The sequence below is a fragment of the Elaeis guineensis genome, chromosome 2 (genome assembly GCF_000442705.2).
Source record: "Elaeis guineensis isolate ETL-2024a chromosome 2, EG11, whole genome shotgun sequence".
Taxonomy (NCBI): domain Eukaryota; kingdom Viridiplantae; phylum Streptophyta; class Magnoliopsida; order Arecales; family Arecaceae; genus Elaeis; species Elaeis guineensis.
The window spans coordinates 113,692,688-113,713,222 of record NC_025994.2 but is presented as its reverse complement, the minus strand read 5'-3'; the positions used below and the strand labels follow the sequence as shown (position 1 = coordinate 113,713,222).

Below are 20,535 nucleotides of genomic sequence, written 5' to 3'. Positions count from 1 at the left end.
CCTCAGCTGACTTATCTGTTCATTATGTGCGACAGCTGTCCATCCTGAACAGATAATTATCCAGCGTAATAGTCTCCTCTGATCTCGTGGGAGCAATCAAAGACTGAATTATCTCACCCACTATGACAATTTCAATAGCCCGATAATCTACGGATGGCACGATCACATAGCTATACAATCAGCTGTCCGATATCCTTCTATATAAATAATCAGAGTCTTGAAGATCCAAGTAAGTCAAATCAAATCACTCTCAAAGAGCCAGTTGCTGCTCTTTTGTTCTCTGTTTTTCTGATTTGAGTATCGGAGGGTCCTCGTCGGAGCCACAATCTCTTATTTGGGATTTATTTTGCAGGTTGCTCAAGTATCAGTATCCCTGCACTAGGATCAGACGTCTAATTTTCAACTTCAAACATCCGTCTTTCAGTCTCAATCGATTTAAACAGCAACAGAAGTCATCTATTTCGATTCTTATTTTAGGTCTCAATTGTCCCAATCATATATCTCTTAAAAATTTTTATTGATTTGTTATAGGTTTGACGTGGTATCACATATATTTTTCGGATCAGCTAATGTCGTAGACCGGGTCTGGGATATAATTTTTCCTTTACGTGGAAAACCGTCGATCCCGAACGGCAGCCCACGCGACTTCGGCCTATTCCATCGCCACGTGGCTTCTTAGTCCCGCCCTCGCGTCGATTATTATAAATTAAGTTCCCAAGGAACCCACCTAGTCCAAGAACGCCCTCGCTCGCCCCTTTCTTCTTGTTTCCCTTTCTTCGATGGCAGCAGCAATGGAGGACGAGGGAGCCCCACTGCCGGAGCTAGCTTCGTTGCTCGAAGCCGCTTCCGATTTCGCCTCATATCCTGGTATCGTAATCCTCCTAGACTCTCTCTTCTCCTCACTTCTCATCCAATCCCTATTTACAAATGTTCTCTTCCTCATATCGTACAGGCTTTCAGAACGATGCTTCGGCAAAGCAATTCCTCGATCGTTATCCCTTAACCGTCCTCTTTGGGTAGATCTTTTCTCTTGTAATCATCGAGTTTTCTTGGTTCGGTTGAGTATCTTTAATTTGACGAAGAAGTGAGGGTTCTTTTGATCTGTTCAAGTGAAAGAAAACCAATCCGGAAATCGAGTGTATAAAACCTAATGACCTGATTCGCTTTTATGGCTAATCTTAACTAGGGTTACATGTTTCTGGAATATTGTCAGTAGGGTTTTCTGACTGCAGTCATTCTAATTCGCCCTTTACCCTATGCTTTATTTTTGTTTTCCCTTGTTCTTCCTTAGTGTTTTTTTTTCCCTGCTTGAACAAATCTCTCTCTTTCTCTCTCTCTCGCACGCGCACGCACGCACGCACGCACACGCGCACACGCGCGCGCGCCAACAAGAGATTATGACTTTGGTGTTGGCCTGGATCACCAAGCTTCAGGCACTTCCCTATGAAGGAGATACTGGACAATTGAGACTCACTGAAATATTTAAATAAGCCGTTATTGTTGATGTGCAGCTTCTCCTACATTAGCAACAAGCCTTCTCGGACGATCATCTAAGATCTGGTGTAGGGTTCACTTTACAGCATTGTAAACTAGCTCCTGTAGATTTTGCATCAGGTACAATAACAACTTAATGAATGCAATCCTCTTGTCAGTGCCTCTTTCCCATCAGTTTTTTGAACTGCTCTATTTCTGTAACTGGGGCAGGAGATATTCAGTCCATGGAAGAGTAGAAATTTCATCCATTATAACCTACATTACTTTGGCCATAAGAAAAGTGCAAACTATTTGGAGTTTGAAATTGTCTGTCTTAAATTTGTAGAAAGGGCTACATCCACCATCATAACATTAAAATATATGCACACAGACACACACACAGACACACAACTTGTAGTAATAAATTTCTTCTTCTTGTTCTTGTTGTTGTTCTTCTTCCTTAACAGCAGATGTGGAATAACCTACTATTCTATAGTGATGATCTTGACATAATATATTTGTATGAATACATTCTTGTGTCAATAAAAGGGTGATTGGATATTTTTTAATACATGTCAAATGCATGGAACATTCTTTGACTGTGCAACAATTAAATCATGAACAAATGTACATTGTGCCATTGATTTGAATAACACTCTGCATAACTGTTTATAATTTCTTTTGAGCATAAACTTCATCGGATGCATTACCTTGATTAAAACTTTGGGAACCTTATTGAGACAAAGGTTTTTATCGTCTGTCATTATCATAGTTTTCATGATTGTAGTTATTCATATTTTTGATTCTCATGCTCAAAGATTGTTTCTACTAGCTTCTAAAACCATGCAATTTTCACTGCCATAAGGAACTTTTAGCAATGCTGAACCTCATGCTACATTTATTGAGACAGAGAATTTTGTGGTATTTCATGGAATCTTTTTTGTGTTGTTTGTATTTTACTTGAGAAATACAATGGATAATTAGGGGTTGTCTTTACGATAAATAATCAATGTTACAAACCTTCTTTTGTTTTTCTGAATCAATTAAGAGTTTATGAGTTTCATGCTGCTTCAAGCTTTAACTTGTTGTAAGTGCATTCTCCAGACTTATACCAAACTGATTGGTCTTATACTTCATCTGCTGCAAGACTCAAGCGTTCGCCCCTCATATTTTCCAATGAAAAACTGATGATTCATGATTTATGAGCAACTGGATAAGGACAAGTCCTATCTTCTCTGTTATTTGTAGATTATACTAAGGAATTCTGCAGTGTGATGCTTTCAGACAGTGGGATATATCATACCAAATGACACTTCAAGATAAATATCAAAGTTCTGCTTGTGTTAGATGCAAAGTGTTGCACTCCAGCTTTCTGCGAGTGTTCGGCTTAAGGATGCCGTATCACAAGTGCTGGCTTTTTAATACCCAATAAACTGAATTGCTAAACAATATTAGCTTCAAGTGCTTAGATTATTGTGGTGCAATGTCACTTCTTCCTGATTAATGTTGCCTCATAGGCATTAGCTTTTTAATGAAGTGTACCATTTATTAATCAAATTAATCTAGTATTCAAAAGTTCTTTATATTTCTTTTAAATTTTGTTATATCGTCTATTCTTGATATATTTGTATATTTGTATTGTGTGAGTCTTCACTTTTTTGGATATTTAACTGTGGAATGCCTGGCACCTGTGCTTAACATGGTAGTAACACCTACCACTTTCTCCTTTTCTTTCTTGCATGTTCCCGTTTGCCCATAACTGCAGGTATCTATATGAAGTCTCGATATTAATAAATACAAAGGAATCATGGTAGCTACAGATTCCAATGTCGGGTTTCTGTTAATCATTGATGGGAAACTAAAGTTTAATACAGCTTTCATAAATTTCAGCTTTATTACTAGGTTTGTTGGTTTTGTGTACAAAAGGACCTAAATTCATTTACAAGTGTTTTTTTTAATGATTTGGTTGCTGCTTTCATCAAAAAAGAGATTTTGTGTCATACACACTATTACAACTAGTTCAATTCCTGGGCTTTATGGGACCCAAATAAACTCACAAATTCATGCATCATTCAAGTTATTGTAGGAGGTTGACATTTGTATGGGCAATTAGTGTTAATAGCATAGATTGAATTTATTGTTTGTTTCAAAAATCTAGCTTTATTGTCTTATCCCTGGGCTATTTAATAATCAACTGATTTTCACTTGAGTGAGTTTGTATGTGGTACGATATTGCAAACTTTCTTCCAAATGATTTTTCTTCTTGCATATCTTTTTCAGTATCCACTGACCTGCAAAATTCTATATTTAATGGCCTTTTGTGACCTTTTACTGAAGTGCAATTATAATCTGTCCTTGTGACTGGATTTTCATACAAAGGTGCAATGAATACATGTATCACACTTAGACTGGCTGCATATCAGCTGATGCCAATTTGAGTGTTTCATTCATATGTGATTTTTTAATGAAAGATAACATGGATATAAGCATTTTGCTTGTAATCATCTTTTTTTTATCTCCAGTGTGTTGCAGACCAAGGCCGATGTACCTGGGTTAGAGGATACTATAGTTGCCTGCTTAGAGAGAATATTCAAAACAAAATATGGAGCCTCTCTTCTCACAAATTATGCTGTATGCATCATATTGTTTTTAAATAGTTCTTATGCATTAGCCTTTCATAGCTTTTGTGATTGCTGGGGAAATTTTTAAGGTGCATTGGATGGTATAGGTGAAAGCTTTTGTACATAGGCTTTTATCTCAATGATTTTGTATTGTTGGATCTTGATCTGGTTCAAATCCCAATCTTGTAAATTTATGCTCACTTTTGTACTTAAAACTGCAAACTTTTTGTCATTGGATCTCTCTGAATTCTTAAAGAAGTCTGTTATTTCTTTTTCTTCCCTCTTTTAATTTAATTCAGAAACCTTAAATATTATTCATGGTGGAATACTACTTGAGAGTATCAGTACATATTCATCCCAAACATTTTAAATTTGTACATATTGCTATCTTAAAACTGGGACTATAGCAAAGTGGATTATATCCAATTTCATACATATAGATGGGATGACAACATCACCACCTAACTGTTTCATACTTAAAAATTTCCACAAGATGTAGAATAAGTGATATAGTTTAGTGTCCTAAAAGATCAGAAGCAAAATTGTCTGTAGACTGCTTATTTACTCCATAATTTGCGAGTTACTATGTTGCAACATAAATAAATAAATAAATAAAAAATTTATTGAGAACCTAAAGCTTTTCCTGAAAAAAGAAAAAAAAAAGGACTTGAGGCTCACATAAATCCTCACATTTATACAATTAGTAATCTTTCTAATTTGATAGTCATTGAATCCATCTCTTGCTGATCTTTCTTGCTTAAAATAAGAGGCCAAAAAACTTACCAAGGACTCATAATTGGACTCACGTGGATAACATAATCGAACAATTTCAACCTTTCTGTGGCAGTTTCGGTTGGTTGCATCATTATTGTTGCACAGATAGAAATTGCGGACTATTTTATTTGATCAAGAAAATGAGTCATGCCTAACAGAATTATAGGGAATAAATATCCATCTCCATAGGCTAAAAATCTAATGAACATGGTAAGATTATAAAAATCTAAAATCTTGCTGGCTGTGCTCGAACTTGATTAGTTTCTTCAAAATATAATAAAAATAAAGTAAACTTGCATACGTTTTGCAGAAGCTGAACAAGAATTCAAAATTCTAACTTGATCTTACGTTGTACATATTTGAAATTTAAAGTTCCAGTTTGTTCTCAATGCTAATTTCTGCTTTTGACGTTTTCTGCAGCCTTTTATACAAGCTGGATTGCAGGCAAACTCTCAAACTGTCAGATGCCTGGCTTGTAAAGCTGTATGTGTCCACCAAGTGAAATTTCTGCAAAATATAGGATATGCTTTTTCCTATTTCATATTGATTTAGCTTCCTCAACTTCCAAACCATTGGATTTCACTTGCAATATGTAGCTACTTCTCTCAATTCCTAAAGAAATAGTAATATTTGCCTATGTTGCAGTTTTATGCAGCAATTTTGGAAATCTTGTATTTGATGTTGTGGCTGGAAATAGCTGAACACAATTGCCTGCATAGATTAACCGGATTATAACATTTGATAAATTGATGCAAGTATATGCAATCCCTCATGTCAAGAAATTTTCGTTGGGTTATGTTTTTTTCTTCTTGCCAATCTGCCTTTGTTGGGGAGATTGCTTGCCTAGGAATTTGAAAGAGACATAAGCTTTCTAAGATCTGGATGTTCCTTAGGCTCATGTGCAAAATTAAGCCTTTAACTTTTGAGAATTGAGAGTATGAAGGAAAAGGGCATGCTATGAAAATTTTTTTTTATCTTGTTTCAAAGATAGTGGAGATCAATTTTGTGGCATTTTTGAGTATACTATCTTAGTGGAACAAGATTCATTCTTGCAAATTCTTCTTATATTACCTGTCACCACCACATTTTTCAGATATTCTGTAATAGAAAATCTAACCAATATTTTCAGGACAATGTGCGAAAGGACTTCTAGGACTTGTTGCTAGTCTGAATGGCTAGAAAGTAACAAGAAAGTTTCTCACAGAAATTTCAGAAGCATCTTTCCTGTGAAAGATGCTTAATACCTCGTCATGCGTGCCATTTGTTTTGCTGGCTTACTTTGAATAGTCCTTGTTGTGGGCTTATGCTTCTTTCGTTTCTCTAGTTGTTTCAACTGCCACTATATCCTGGTACTTTCATCACAAAGGGTCTTCTTTTTTGAGATTTGATGGTGGCTTTAGCTGTTTGTGTTTACCATCTTACCATCTTTCTCTTTTTTACATGTCTTGAGAGGCACCTTGCTACCGTTTTTATAAAGAAGTCTGTTCAAATTATGCAGGATAATCAGACAGAATGTAGAGGTGGCATTGTAATAATGCATGTGACAATTGCTATTAAATCCATTTTGTTTGGTGGACCAACTTGAGAATTGCCTTGATGGAGTAAGAAATATCTGTTAGTAAACAGTTTGCTTACTTGTGTGCCGTGACAGGATCCTTTTTGTGTGTTTTGGTTTTTCCCCAGTATTGGTTCCTTGATGTGTTGTACAAGCAAGAGACTTGCATGATTTCTTTCCATGTAAATTTAGCGGGAGGGAGACATGATTGACTAAAATATTGGTTTAAGGTTTCAATTCAATTTGATGACCATTTTGTGCATTACTAATATATGACATGCAGAATTCCTGGAAATCTACTGGTGCATTATAGGATGCTGACAATGTATTTTAGTCACAAACATGATAACATTTTAAAGAATCTTAATTTTCAGATTTAGCATTTTCTGAATTTTGTGATGTACAAAATGGTCTGAGAATGACAAAATTCTAGAATCAATGCAGTGGTAAGACTTTTATTGGCATGTTGCTCATTAATTTGTGAATTTTCTAACTGTTAATAAGCCAAAAGCCACATCTCTCCATATGCAGAACCAAGTCTAGTTTGAAATACTTATGCCATCTTTGTATATTTGCCAGGTATCTTATATTTTGCAGAACACTGAAGATAGTGTAGCTGCTGTCCAGATTATTGTTGGGTATAGCATTTATCCACTTTTGATTAACTGCTTACTTGAAGGGTACGTGACCTCTCTATCCTGTTCCTATTTCACCCTTTTTTTTCTTGTTTGCATTACTATTTCTTTCATGTTTTTTTGAGCAAGTATTTCTTTCCATGTTGAATTTTGTCCACAAAATCCTGTGATCACTGACTAGTAATTTGGCCTTGGTTTGAACATAAGAATGCTTTTGGTCATATACCTTGAAGCTTCCCTATGCATATAAGTGGATATTTCTTTTCATGTTTTTTTATTAAGTATTTCTTTCCATGTTGAAATTTGTTCATCGAATCCTGTTATCACAGTGTACTAGTTTGGCCTTGGCTTGAACATAAGAATACTAGGTATTTGGTCATATACGTTGAAACTTGTCCATGCGTATAAATGGATTTTTTTTTTTTTTTATTGATGCATGCTTAGGCTTTTTCCTAACTCTGTTTTTCTTGTACACCCCCAATGTTTCTTTTTTAAAATCTGAATTATATTTGCTAAAAAAGGAATAAACTTTTTTTTGGTATCACATTTTGTTAATTAAGATGAACTGAATGCTGGGATGAAACTTATTCTTAGCAATTGTACATGGAAATATAGATTTCTGTCAGCCTTTGCATGCAGAAACTACACTATCTCAAGATGCATGTGCTTTTAAAATGTATTAAAAAAACATGATGTGAAGTTGGAATTGCATTTATAGTCAATGCATTCATGGTGTTCCTTTTCTTTCACATGTTATTGTGTGAGAATTAAGGATTTAGGTCTTAGTGGGACGTCCCATGGGACATCAGGTTGGGGTACCATCTATGTGTTAGGGCAGGACTGTCCTGCTAGCATCCTAGTGTCTCGATCGGGATGTCTTGGGATATCTTCTGTCCAAAGTGTTGGGATGGGATGGGACGAGACGGCAGCGCATCCCGTTCCATGGAAAAATCGGGATGGCCCTGTCCCATGAGATTTAAAACCTTGGTGAGAATGGAGGTTATGCTGGTTGTATTTGCATCTGTGTGCTATGGCCATCTCAAATTTGGTGTACTTCCTTAGGTTAATATAACTTTGGGCTTGCAGTGAATCATTACATGCTTTGTCATCAGCAACCATTGCTTCCTAAGCTAATTTCTTGGTAGAATTACTTGCAAGTACCAAAATACCAATAATATGGTACCCAAATTTCAAAATACCATTGCTTCCTAAGGTTTGAAGTACCAAGAGGAAAAGATGAAAGAGGTGTGAGAGGGGAATGGAGGGAACTGCACCAGAATGTGCATGTCATGTTACCATTTCTTCCAATTGTGTTTTTTTCTCTTTAAGCAGCATATTTGAGTGCTCTTATGAATGTGGTTGAACATATTATGTCATGGGGTTAGGTAAGTTCTGATTCTATGTGAAGCATTGGTGATGTAGGGGGAAAAGGAAGAAGAGGCAATTTGATTGATGAGGTTATGCTTTGATGCTTTGAAGATCAACATGCAAACAGAAGAAAACTAGATTGAAGAATCCTTCGCTTGGTGAAAGAAGTTCTTTTGAAAAGAATTTTATTAATATCTCAAAGGCCACACCTTGCAATATATTATGTGCATATTTATAGGACATAAACCCCAACCCCAATTTGGGCACTAAATCGGATACAAAATCATACTCGAAATTGGACTTGACAATAAGAAAACATACTAGAATTATTCTATTCTAAATATGGAAATCTGGCTAAAATTTGCTATTGCCTCTAATGGAAAACTATCTCTGATGCAATATTTGCTTACGAATTCGCTGGCTCCTTCGATGCCTTGCATGGTCTAGTTGGTCATAGTATTTGTTGATTGCACCCTGTTCGGCATCAGTTAGCACCAACCACATGAAAAGATAGTCAATTGTGTTGATGACTTTTCGAAGATGCAGAAAGATACAATGGAGTCCTCTTATTATTATTATTATTATTTTTTTAATTTACATAGTAATGTATCGCTTTAGAGTTTTTTTAAGTCATTATGAATGTACAAGTCATCTATTTTTGTCCTATATACCCAGGTTGAATTTGCATTTTGTTTCAGAGAAATGTCAACCAGGTGGCACACCATATTGTCATCTCAATGCGGAAACTAAGATCTTAATAAAATCTTCAAGAAAAGCAAATTTTACAGACTGTGCAATTGGATCAAGTGGTTGACTCTACATTTATTTGTCTGTTGTAGCATAGCATGTAATTGATGTGTATTTAAAAATTCGAAAGTTTAATAGATTCATTTGTTAATTTATGTTGTTAAGGACACAGTAAGGTATATAATATGACAGAGTACGGAAATAGGTCTACATTGCATTATAACTGTGCCTCCAATGTTTATGAACAACTCTCCAGAACTTATTCCCCAAAAAGAAAATGTTAAATAAACTAGCTTGCCAATCTTTATCCTACTTTTAAATGGAGGTCAAACTTTCTCACTTGCAGCCAATCTCTCTTAAGAAACAATAAGCAACTTCAAGTATGTGACTGTCTCTCTATGTCTATCTATATATATATAATGTGTGTGTGTGTGTTTGGCTTGATACGAACCTTTCAAATGAGTGAGCTATGTATATTCACCCTAGGATAGTAGCTTGTGAAATCATTTATGAGCTTTACTGACTGCATCCTTGTTGCAGGATTTATACTTGATTTCTGTATTCGGCTAGCCATTATTTATTGTTTCTCCAAATCACCATATTGTTATGCGACAAATTAAGGTTGCTCCGTTATTAGTCATACAGCCTATGCAGTTTCTGATCCATGCTGGTGCATTCTTATTACCATGCTTGTTTGTGCAAGTATTAGAGTCCTTGGTATGGTGTATACTCAAAACTAGAGTATTTTGTATTCTCTTTCGTAAGTATCCTCTTACAAATGAAAAATCAGCTTGCATAAATTGGTCCCAACACAGGCAATGTAGGATCAAATTAGACATGTTTTGACCTCCCAAAAAGGCTTTGGTTCATATGTTACAAAGAGGTTCTTCATTTATCTCATCTAGCTTTTGATAGGGAGCTGGTAGTGTCTAAAGAAAAACAAAAATAAAATGTCACTGGTATGGTGTTAATTGCTCTTGTAGCTTCTTTTTTGTCTGCATGGTTAGTTCATTTACACTTTTATTTTTGTCTCTATAACACTCATGAAGGTGCCAGCTCATTAAGCTGGTAAAGCTTATCCCACTTTCACCAGAGTTAGGGGGTGTAGCAGTATTGGATGGAGGGCTATGACAATTGCCTACCCTTCTAGAGAGAGAGAGAGAGAGAGAGAGAGAGAGAGAGTCTTAAGCTTATCTTTTGAGTTTTGATGTGTCTTTTGTCAAGTGTCTCCATACTAGTATTCTCTCAAACTCTTGTTAATATGCATACTATTTACACAGGAATGAACAAACTTCAAACGCTTCGCTGGATGCTATCACAAATATTGCTCAAGTTCCTGAGGGAATTGTAAGGACTTTCTGCAACTGAAGCTGACCATTCTGGGGATTGTAATAAAAGCTTTACCACCTATTTGCTGCCGGCTAATTCCCCCTTTTCTCTTTGGGTTGATGTTTTATGTTTAGAGTATCATCTTTCCAGCTCATAGTGTGGAATCAGTGCAACTCAAAAATGTAGCAGCTCAGTCCTCTTCGCTGGTAGGTTGCAAATTCTCTTTTATAGTTTCAGCTGTATACTTGGTCAAGGCTTCTTTGTCTAATATTTGATTGTTTCTGCTTCTTGGAGATTCCAATTTCAGTTTGATCATGTGGAACTATTTTTCACTAACCGAGGCTAAAAGGCGATAAAGATGTTATAAATACAGTTATATTAGATAGAATAATCTTTTCTTTATGAAACACCGTATCTTATAATAGTCTTTATTAAACATTTTATCTTATAATCACATATTCTTTTTTCCATCTGAAAAGGCACATGGAGGAAATTCTCCACCTTACTAGTGATTAATCTTTTAAAGTATTATGAAAGTTCTCATTGTCTTGTATATGGATGATCAATATAGGTATTCAGCATTCTAATATTGTAATCACATTGTATGTTGATGAATATTCTCTGCTTATGATTATGCATTTCAGACTATTTTAGCATGAATTATAAACATTATATCTGCATGCTGATGGATAATAGGATATATAAATAAACTGAAGGAACAGCAACATACTGACATTCTAGACAAAAAAAAAAAAAAAAAAAAGTAGCATTCTCTGGTGGCTGCATTACTTTTCTCTGCATGACCTGTTCTTACAAAAATTGTCAGAACAAAAACGTTGGAACTCGAAGAATTTCAAGCCAATTGACTCAAACACACTGGTCCTAAATGTGTCTATCAAGAACATCTAGGAACATTTTAGCAATTAAGATGCTTGGGCTGACACATCTTCTCCAGCTGTATTGAGCATGACCTATGAATAGTAATACGTAAATCCTTGCAACAATTACTCTTTTTTTTTTTCCTCAACTTATCCAACATCCATTTATGTTATTGTGCTGAATGTTTTGCCCTTTATTCATATCATAGGGAGCATACCATAATGAAAATGATGTTGTCTGATCGTTTCCTTACAAGTTACTCATTCTTTTCCAAGTTTTGATTCCTTATGCTTTGAATTTCCTTCAAATAGTTGCAATATTTTTAGAAATTTATGCAAGACATATTCTACAATGTATTGTTTTCATGCTTAAATATTTCTTCTGAATATATGTGAATGAATGTTACAGGCACGAATTCGGATTTTAGCTCTCATCGCAAAACTTTTCTCTCTTTCTAGCTCTGTTGCAACAGCAGTTTATAACTCAAACCTGCTGAACTTATTTGAGATAGAAATCAATAACAAACATGATATGCTGACCACCCTGAGTGCTATGGAGCTTTTATACGAGGTAAAAACAACATGTACATTTTATCTTGTTCTCTTCTTGAGGGAAGCTGAATTATTGGCCCATTGATCTTAAATTTTTTAATCAATTTCTTTCTTAGTTTCGCTCTAAATCTAGTTTTCCATAGTTGATGATCATTATCTGAGCTGCATGAGTGTACATGTTAGAAATTTTTATTGCTACCGGGAATAGTTTAAAAATTATAGGCACTTCTTAGAAGTAAAGAAGGTACCTCATTGGTTGGACAACTGATTGTCACCAAGTTTTGTGTGTCTTAAATTTTTCACTTGCTACTTAACATTCCATATTCAACTTGAACAGCAGGATTTGAAGTTGTCTGAATTTCTTTGTAAATCAAAATTTAGTTACTCTTAAATGATTTCTTTTTTGCATAGTTGGTTTCCTCTCCCTACAGTTCCAGTTTTGTACTGAAGACAACCTTGCTCCAGCTCTTGACTGATATAATCAGGTACCTATTATGTACAGTCCTGTTTTCATCTCACAATTTATTGGACAGTACTTCTCTTCTAAATATTGATCTTCTTTTCAGCAACTTTTCAGTAGATTCCATTTTACGATCTAGGGCAGTTTTGATCAGTGGGAGGCTTCTTTCTTCAGCTGATGCTTATACAACTATTGATGAATCAAGTAAGGACCATCCTTTAAATTCCAAATGATCATTATCCCTTAAAATTTCTCTATGTTATGAGTTGTATGTGGCATATGATTTACTGTGCTTTTATTTTCTCCATTGATATATGATGCGTAACATGAGTTATATAGACTGGTATTTGAATGGATGACTTGAATGACCTGAGTTGTTTTGGATGCTACATGGTCCTTCTAATGTTGGGAATACATGTGGCTATTCTTTGCAGAGTTTGGTGTCTGTGTGTATGTTGCTTAGTCTGTCCATTGTGATTAACTACCCTATATTGTTCATAAATGTCTTTGTTGGGTTCATCTTCCCTTACATCTTGAATGCCTATCCTGACAGCTACGGATGACAATGTATGATTGTGGTGTCAACGTTGGTGGCTCTCCCCTAGTCATTTGAAAGGTTTGAGTTATAATGAACAGGGAAGGAAAGGCTCCTGCTAGTGATTGTTCGTGAATGACTCTTGAATCTTCTTCTTGCACCTTCTTTCTGATTTAAACAGCGATCACTCCATATCTAATATGTCTATTGCAATGCTTATTCAATGTTGCTTTTAATTCCTGTTTTGTTGTAGGTCATGCCAAGTTGCTAGCTCTTTGTTATGCTAGAGCATGTTAGTTTTGCTTGTGCTTTCAATTCTATATAATTTATTATATCTATTTAATCATGTTCATTAATATATCATCTGCAGGTTACAATCAAGTTTAAGGTTTCATCTTCATTGTTGTCTATAAATAGTAAGAGCTGATAAATTTACAGAACTTATCTTGCGTCTGAACTTGGTTTCAGGCATTACAGCCCTTCTCTTGGCCATTGATGGAGAATTAAAGCTGCTAGGAGGTCAGAATACAGATGAATGTGAGAGTGCGTTAGAAGCTTTGGGTCTAATCGGAGCAAGTATGCCAACATAGTGATTTATGCTTTTTTTTGTGTGTGTGTGTGATTACAACTATTAGCAGTATAATATTTGTGTTCTCTAGAGTTATCTCCATGCAGTATAATATTTGTGTTTTCTAGAATTCCTTCCTAAGCTTCCTGTTCCATCAGGCACTGTCTTCGTTATCTTGATTTCTACCCTTCAACCTCATCTGGTCATTGCTTCCCAGTTCCCACTTAAGCTCCTGGCCCTTCTTGTAACACATTTGCACTGAGTTTCTTATGAGTCCTTGGTTGTGTAAGCTTTGATTCTTCCACCTGTAAATTCTTGTATGAACTGACAGCATTAGGTTGCTAATTGTTCTGTCCTTGCATGCCTACAAGTTTTGCAATTGTTATCCCTTACCAAATATGTACTCTTTATGTTTCCATCGAGAAGTTTCTGCACTTTGTTATTCTCAGGTTATATGTTGTTCTAATTCTAGTGGGAGTTAATGTCTGATGCATGTATGTCAATGAGACAGATATTCACTTGAAGGAGGCTGAATTTTAGAAAGATATCTTGGTGGCTATCTTGAATATTTGGCCTTAGTTTATAGGATGATTTGTCTTTGAGCTGTTGTGGTCATCATAGTAAGTGGTAACTGTATTGGCTCAATATGAATAATGTCTTTTTTCTAGAATATCTTCTTGAGGTTTATATTAACAATTGTCATGCTCATCGTCCAACATGCCTAATGTCTTTGTTGTACCTTGTGGTCTTAAACATGCCTAATTTTTCTAGGTTATGCCTTTATATGTTTTAATCATTATCTTCTTTGAATCAAGTTTCCAAGAAATTTTGCTTGTATTGCTTTTGAAGGTGTTCTTATATCCATTTTTGATGTTGCTAGCAAATCAAGGAGCAGCTCTGTTACTTACAAATCCATCAGTTGTGGCGAGGCATGTTTTTGAATCTGCCTTTAATCGCCAGAGTAGAGGCAAACAACTGGTAAGCATGTAACATTATTGTCTTATTATTCAATATGTGTTGTCTGTTTATTCTGCTAGTCTGAGGCCCTTCGCTTATATGATCCTCCTTCCTTTCTGGGTGCTTAATCTTTCCCTCTGTAGTAATGGCAAAACCATTCCTTGATCTTATCGTCTGTGATATTGTGTTTGTAAGTCATTATGCACATGTAGTTCAATGCAACAATTATGGCGCATGTTAAGTCTATATGTCAGTAGTCCCTATTGGACTTTTAGATTAGGCCGACGCTGCTTGGGTTCTGTGACATTTGGTGTTTATAGGCATGTTGGATTGCAGTTGGCGTTATGTTCAATCAACCATCATTACTGGTAGCTCTGTGGAACTAGGATACTAGTGCCTGACAACTGTGGTAATGTCCTCAAGCCGTCGAATACTAAAGCTGTGTATGCTACATGTATGTTTCAGGACCAGTAGGTAATCTAACCTATTGGTTCTTACTCGTAGTAAGTCCCATTAATGTATAAACAAAAACACAGTCAGGGTTATGATTTATCAATCATTAGCACACCAGAACATGCAATCAGGATGAGATTTGCTTATTTTAGCATATTTGATTGTGGTAGAGATATCACTTTAACATTAGACATTCATATATCATAGTAAATTTGCTTATTAATACAACTAAATATATGCAAATAATCATCTTCAATAGTTCAATTATTATTTATATTCCCAAAATCTAACTGAAACTGCTTTCTGTTGAGAAATTCCACTTTTCAACCCTGCTTGATTCTAAGCTGCTCTTTTTCTTTCTTCATGATTTCCTTTGATTTTTATTTGTTTTGAGAATTATAACTCTAATGGACAAACCCATCACATGTATCTCATTGACTTCTATGGGAAGCTCATGTCCTGAAATTATTGGTGGAATTACTCCTAGAGTGTAGAAGTCTATCCTACTTTTGACCCTTTATCCTCAAACATCCCAAGCCACTCATATTGTCAATCCATGATAATATCATCTTCCCATGTCAATACTTTATCAAATCTGTTAATGTAAGTCTATCAACACTCAAGTAAAAAAGTCTTGTTGGTTCATGCAGAAACAAAGGATGTTGTCAATTATGTTGCCGTATAAGCTCATGCAAAAATTATGTTGCAGTACCATCTATCTTAAGAAAGTCATACTAACATGTCTCACAAGTCAAATATGCATTAGACACTTAAGATGCATATCTGATTCTTGGTCTTTAGGATATTAAGACCGTGGGGAATTAGATTTTTCAAACACCATGTCTGATGCTGCTCTCATGCAAATGTAATGGGCGGTTGTAAGTAGGCTTTAGTTGCTAACTTGTTATCAAACTTTGTGTAGAGATGGTGGCTTTAGAACTTTGTCAAATGTTGTAGCTGTTTTCCTGCTTGAGCTAGCTTTTGAATTCTGATTGGGAAACCTGTTTTGATAAGATATATTATTATTGCAAAAAAAAAAAAAAAAATACTGTATATGGATGGTAAACATCAGGAAATTATCAATGACTTACATTTTTTTGCTGATGATAACTTGTTAAAATCTCCAATTTTAGTAGCATTCCACCTTTTTAAACATACTTCTGACTATCTACATGTGAAATCAAGAGTAACATTATCATTGTTATGAGTTGGTCAAGTTTTAGTAAGTTAGCATCAACATCAAAGATGCACTTGTGAATTGTATATAAGATGAAACAACTTAATAAATATTATCTTTATAACATTTTCTAGTCTACAGTCTTAACATTAATCATTTTTTACAATAGATAATGGGAACTCTGGAGCATCTGTCGTCTGTCGGTTGGACATCTGTGTTTTCCTCATGTGATGATCATATGAGAAGGGAAACTTGATCTTTTTTAAAATTTTAACGCAATCTGTTTCTTAGAGTTACAACACTATCTATTCTCTTACCTGAGTCCCATCTCTGAAATCTAATACATATTTTCTTAAAATGGTTGCTAGATGACCTCCCAAAATCCCTGCCTCTCTTTTTCTTACTTCGCCGCTTTGGAAAACTATATTTCTAAAAGTAAAATTTATTTCATCCTTCCACATGGATTGTACATGTCAACATCTAGTATAACATAATTAAAATGATTTTTTTTTCTCCTAATGATTTTTTTTGCTCCTCATGATTTTTTTCCCTCCTGTATATTCATGTATCTTTTCTTTTCTGAGCTATACAAAGATGTGCCTACATCCAACTCTCATGTCTGTGTCCATGCGGCACTTGTTGCTATGTAGGTGTTTACTGATTGCCATTCCAGATTTTTGGACATCATGGAACTTAACCTTTTTTGTATGTCCATAGAAATCGTCAATGAGTACAAAATGTGTTCAACCTTAACACCTTCCAGTTTTTGCTGCTTGTGAAGCTCTGTAGTCTGTACCAATACAATGGCTTAAAATGCTATTGAAAAGTCGACGATGTTGATCAGGCCTTAGGCACCTGAACATGAATAATATCATGCAATAAGCCATTCTTTTTTAGTTTGTATACATTATAAGGAGCTAATAAAATCATTGAGGCGTTCTCTTGGTGTTATCTGTGGTAAATGGTGCCATCTGGAACACCAAATGTAGGTCCTATGAGATGATTGAGTGCTCTGATGATATGAGAGAGCTCAAAGGCTAAGTTGGTGTTATTTTGGGACGAGAATTCCCCTTCCAACAGATGATGGTTGGATGGGAGAGTTAAAGGGATAAGTATAGAGGGATAAGGATGGCACCTTCCTCCCTGAAGCTTCACCCCAGGCTCTTATGCTACAGTCTTTTAATGCCGGAACACTGCAGATGCATCAGTTAAAAAAAAAATTTGTGATATTATTCCAGTAGAATTATTATCTGTGATTCTTTGTCAGAATAATTAATATGTGTTGTTTTTGGTTATCTTTATGTTCAGCCATTCTATTCAGATTAAGACCTTATTGATTTATTCAATTTCTGCTGTATTAGTCAATGAAAATTCAGGCTGATTACTGTTGGAGTCTCAATATTGTTATAATTCTCACATTGCTATATATCTTTGTTGATATTGGTCTCTGTGTTCCTGTGGATTGGTTGGTAGCATATGATACCATTAGTTCATCTATAATCTCTTGTTTTGTTTTTTTTTTTAGCTATCCATTGGTGGTTGAGGGGCCTTCATCTGGCATTTTTATACCTAGTTATGAGATTTATCTTATTACTGTCAGGCTGCTTTGCATGCCCTTGGAAGCATTTGTGGAGTTGACCGGCCAGAAGACAGCATGCTGCTGGATGATAAGGCGGAGGAATGTCTTAGGCGCTTTATTTATGCTACAGCTGCCAGCAGTCCAAAGTTGACACCATCTGTTAGTTTCATCAATTTTATATTATTATTTTTCTTTGTTGCCTAAGACAAGGCCATCTTGATGCAACATTGATGAACTAATAAATTGTGGGTGAGCATATTTATGGGTTAAATGCTTGGTATTCTACTGCAACGTGGGGCGGTGACAGGCAGTTAACCTAGTAATATATTCATGTTCTTATTTTTTACTTTTTCTGTTTATCTTCATGGGTCTTTTTAGGCCTATAGCAAATGTATTCTAAAAGTTTTGTTTGGTTGGCAGGGTTTACTTCTCTCACTACTTCAACAGGAACCTGACTTACGATTAGCTGTAAGCAATTATTGAAATGTCCAAAAACATTTCGGAATTGGATATTTTCTGACTTCATACCTATTGCAAATCTATTGTCACATGCGAATACTGTTCAATTAGTTATCTATCTTGGTACAATTGGCCACTTATGTATTATTAGTTGATTATTAACTTTTGTTTCTTCCCTAGCTTCTCATTTATTTAATAATGATAATTAAGTCATGACTATTGGTAATTTTTGTTCTAATGCATTGGCAAAAATGCATCCTAACAAGACCAAGAAGTGGCCTGACATCTCTTAGTAGAGTCCAAAAGGGTCCTTCGTAAGAAGTAAATAATAACAACTTATATAGATTGTTTAAATGCTCACAGGGTTACAGACTGATATCTGGATTAGTGGCTCGGTCATGGTGCTTGATGGAGGTTTGCTCAAAACAGGAGATTATCACTATTGTGACTGATGCAACAATTGAAGATACAAAAAATGGTTTGCTTCACTCTAGATAATTAGAGAATCACTTCATTTTCCGTGTATGCATTTAAGCAACTCCTATTGTCTATATATATGTGTGTGTGTGTGTGTATGAACATGTCTGTTTCTGTATATATTAACATGTCTGTTTCTGTTCTCATGATGGCTCATGATTAGATTGAAATTGAGTGTCAGTGATGTCTGAGCAGTTTTTGAGGAGCTTTTAACACAGTCTTTTGTTTGACTGCCATTTGATGTCTAGCCTGTTTACAGTTAAGCATTGTAGGTCTGGTTATTGTACACAGGCCTGTTTCTTTGTGCAGCTATATCTGTTTTATACAAAGCCAGTGACTGAACATAAAATAGTCATCGGAGTCATGGAGTGGAAATAAAATTTTGTACTAAACCTTAATGGTTCTCATTCCAAGTGCTCTACGAGATTAGACAGTTTTGATAGGTGATGCTAATTCTTTTTTTTTTTTTTGCCCAACCATCAAAATAATTCCCTGTTATATATTTCAAAATTTCATACACTGTTATATTAAACATAATGGGGTCAATGAGCCCCAAGTCGAATGAAGATCAAATTGTTGTGGGAAGCAACTAGCTTTACAATTTTTTGTTTATATTTCAATTTAAGGAGCATTGACTGTTTGTACTATCCATCATGGTTCCTAAATTTTGATGATTGATTTTGATGTTCAGGCATGGAAGCTCGATATCAATGTTGCACAGCCATCAGCAAGGCTTTATCAACTTCAAATTTGGTCCATGACACCCCTATTGCTGAATTAGCAGGGAAGGTACGTTTGTAAGTTTTAGATGAACTTGGCAAACGCAAAGAGCTTGTACTTGTGACAAAAAACAAGATCTTATAATGTGGCTTGAGTGCAGGAGTATCCCTTAAACTAATGAAAATAAACAGACAAGAAGACAAAACGGAGGCATGACATTAAGTTTTGGTGTTTTCAGTTGCAGGAAGCTGTTAGAAGGGGTCCTTATCTTGCTAAAAAACACGTCGAAGCTCAGCCTGTTGTCATCACTGCAGAGAGATTTTGAGTGCGCCAATATTTTAAGCAAGTGTCAAGTTATATGATATAATATCCTTTCTTGGAATTGTAATGTTTTATTGATCATAATTAGGAGGATGGTTGCTCAATGTACAAAAGTAGCGTGATCATGTGATTCGCTGATCAAGCTTAACAGAGTCCGAAACTTAGCAACTCCTCTCCAAGTAGATTTTGCACGGTTGCCATGTATATACCACTATAAGTATTCGCTGTCAATCTGTTTCTGTTGCACTAAGTTGGTTACCATAATTTCTGCAGTTCGTTTATTGTTGTGGGGGGGGTTGGGGGGTGTGGTGTCGGGAGGGGGAGAGAGGGATGGGAATGTTTCAATCCCTTTGAAATTTAATCTCAAATTTCTCTAATAATCTAAATCTCATTCTGCTATTTGAAACACCATAAATCCGTCGTTAAAGGCCCATCCGCTATATGTTGTAAGCAACCGTCGGTGAACGAGAAGTAGTACTCCGACCGCGGAGACGGAGTCCCACGGAAACTGGAGAAGGTGCGGAGAAGAACGGCCGCTACTTCGCGAAGGAGGTGCGTTTTCCTTCTTGTCTTGCCGCTTTTCGCTTCTGCTTATAGCGTGGCCTTGCCTTTTAAATGTTCTACGGAACGCTCACTTCTTTTTGAGCTTTGATGGTTATCCTTGGGAAGTCGGTTTGGACTTCGTCCTGTACCCAAAATTTAGACCTTTTGGTCTGGTTAAGTTCTCAGTGCCCAAGCCTAGAGCTCGTTTCCCGACTTTGTCGCCGGACCGGTGCGGTGCTCCTGCTGTTGCTTGTCCCGGGCACGGCAGCATTCGAAGCACTGGCACATGGACGGTGCGGTGGGAGTGTCATATGCTGGCAACCTACTCGGCATGGCTGTATGGAGTGTTTAATT

At 35.9% G+C, this 20,535-nt stretch overlaps 1 protein-coding gene across 2 annotated transcripts; it reads left to right on the top strand.

Annotated features, from left to right (window-relative positions):
- The first annotated feature begins 712 nt into the window (after positions 1–712).
- On the top strand, positions 713–19,888 carry LOC105042456 (uncharacterized). 2 transcript variants are annotated; one of them, XM_010919685.4, is made up of 17 exons: positions 713–867; positions 953–1,016; positions 3,996–4,104; positions 5,289–5,351; positions 7,003–7,103; positions 10,454–10,520; positions 10,637–10,708; positions 11,790–11,951; positions 12,344–12,417; positions 12,499–12,596; positions 13,396–13,503; positions 14,376–14,473; positions 17,683–17,820; positions 18,082–18,129; positions 18,484–18,598; positions 19,289–19,386; positions 19,556–19,888. In XM_010919685.4, exons 1-17 carry the CDS (start codon positions 780–782, stop codon positions 19,640–19,642), a joined length of 1,590 nt encoding a protein of 529 aa, XP_010917987.1. In that variant the 5' UTR covers positions 713–779; the 3' UTR covers positions 19,643–19,888. The 2 variants fall into 2 exon arrangements, 1 of the variants encoding a protein (XP_010917987.1); XR_003800958.2 differs by lacking the exons at positions 19,289–19,386; positions 19,556–19,888 and having other exon boundaries at positions 17,683–17,980; positions 18,484–18,575.
- Positions 19,889–20,535: the final 647 nt, after the last annotated feature.

Excerpts from the sequence above, each read along its gene's own strand:
- LOC105042456 (XM_010919685.4), top strand. The coding sequence starts at position 780 with ATGGCAGCAGCAATGGAGGACGAGGGAGCCCCACTGCCGGAGCTAGCT. Across the intron at positions 868-952 it reads CGATTTCGCCTCATATCCTG|GCTTTCAGAACGATGCTTCG; the intron begins GTATCGTAATCC and ends CATATCGTACAG. Across the intron at positions 12,418-12,498 it reads CTCTTGACTGATATAATCAG|CAACTTTTCAGTAGATTCCA; the intron begins GTACCTATTATG and ends TCTTCTTTTCAG.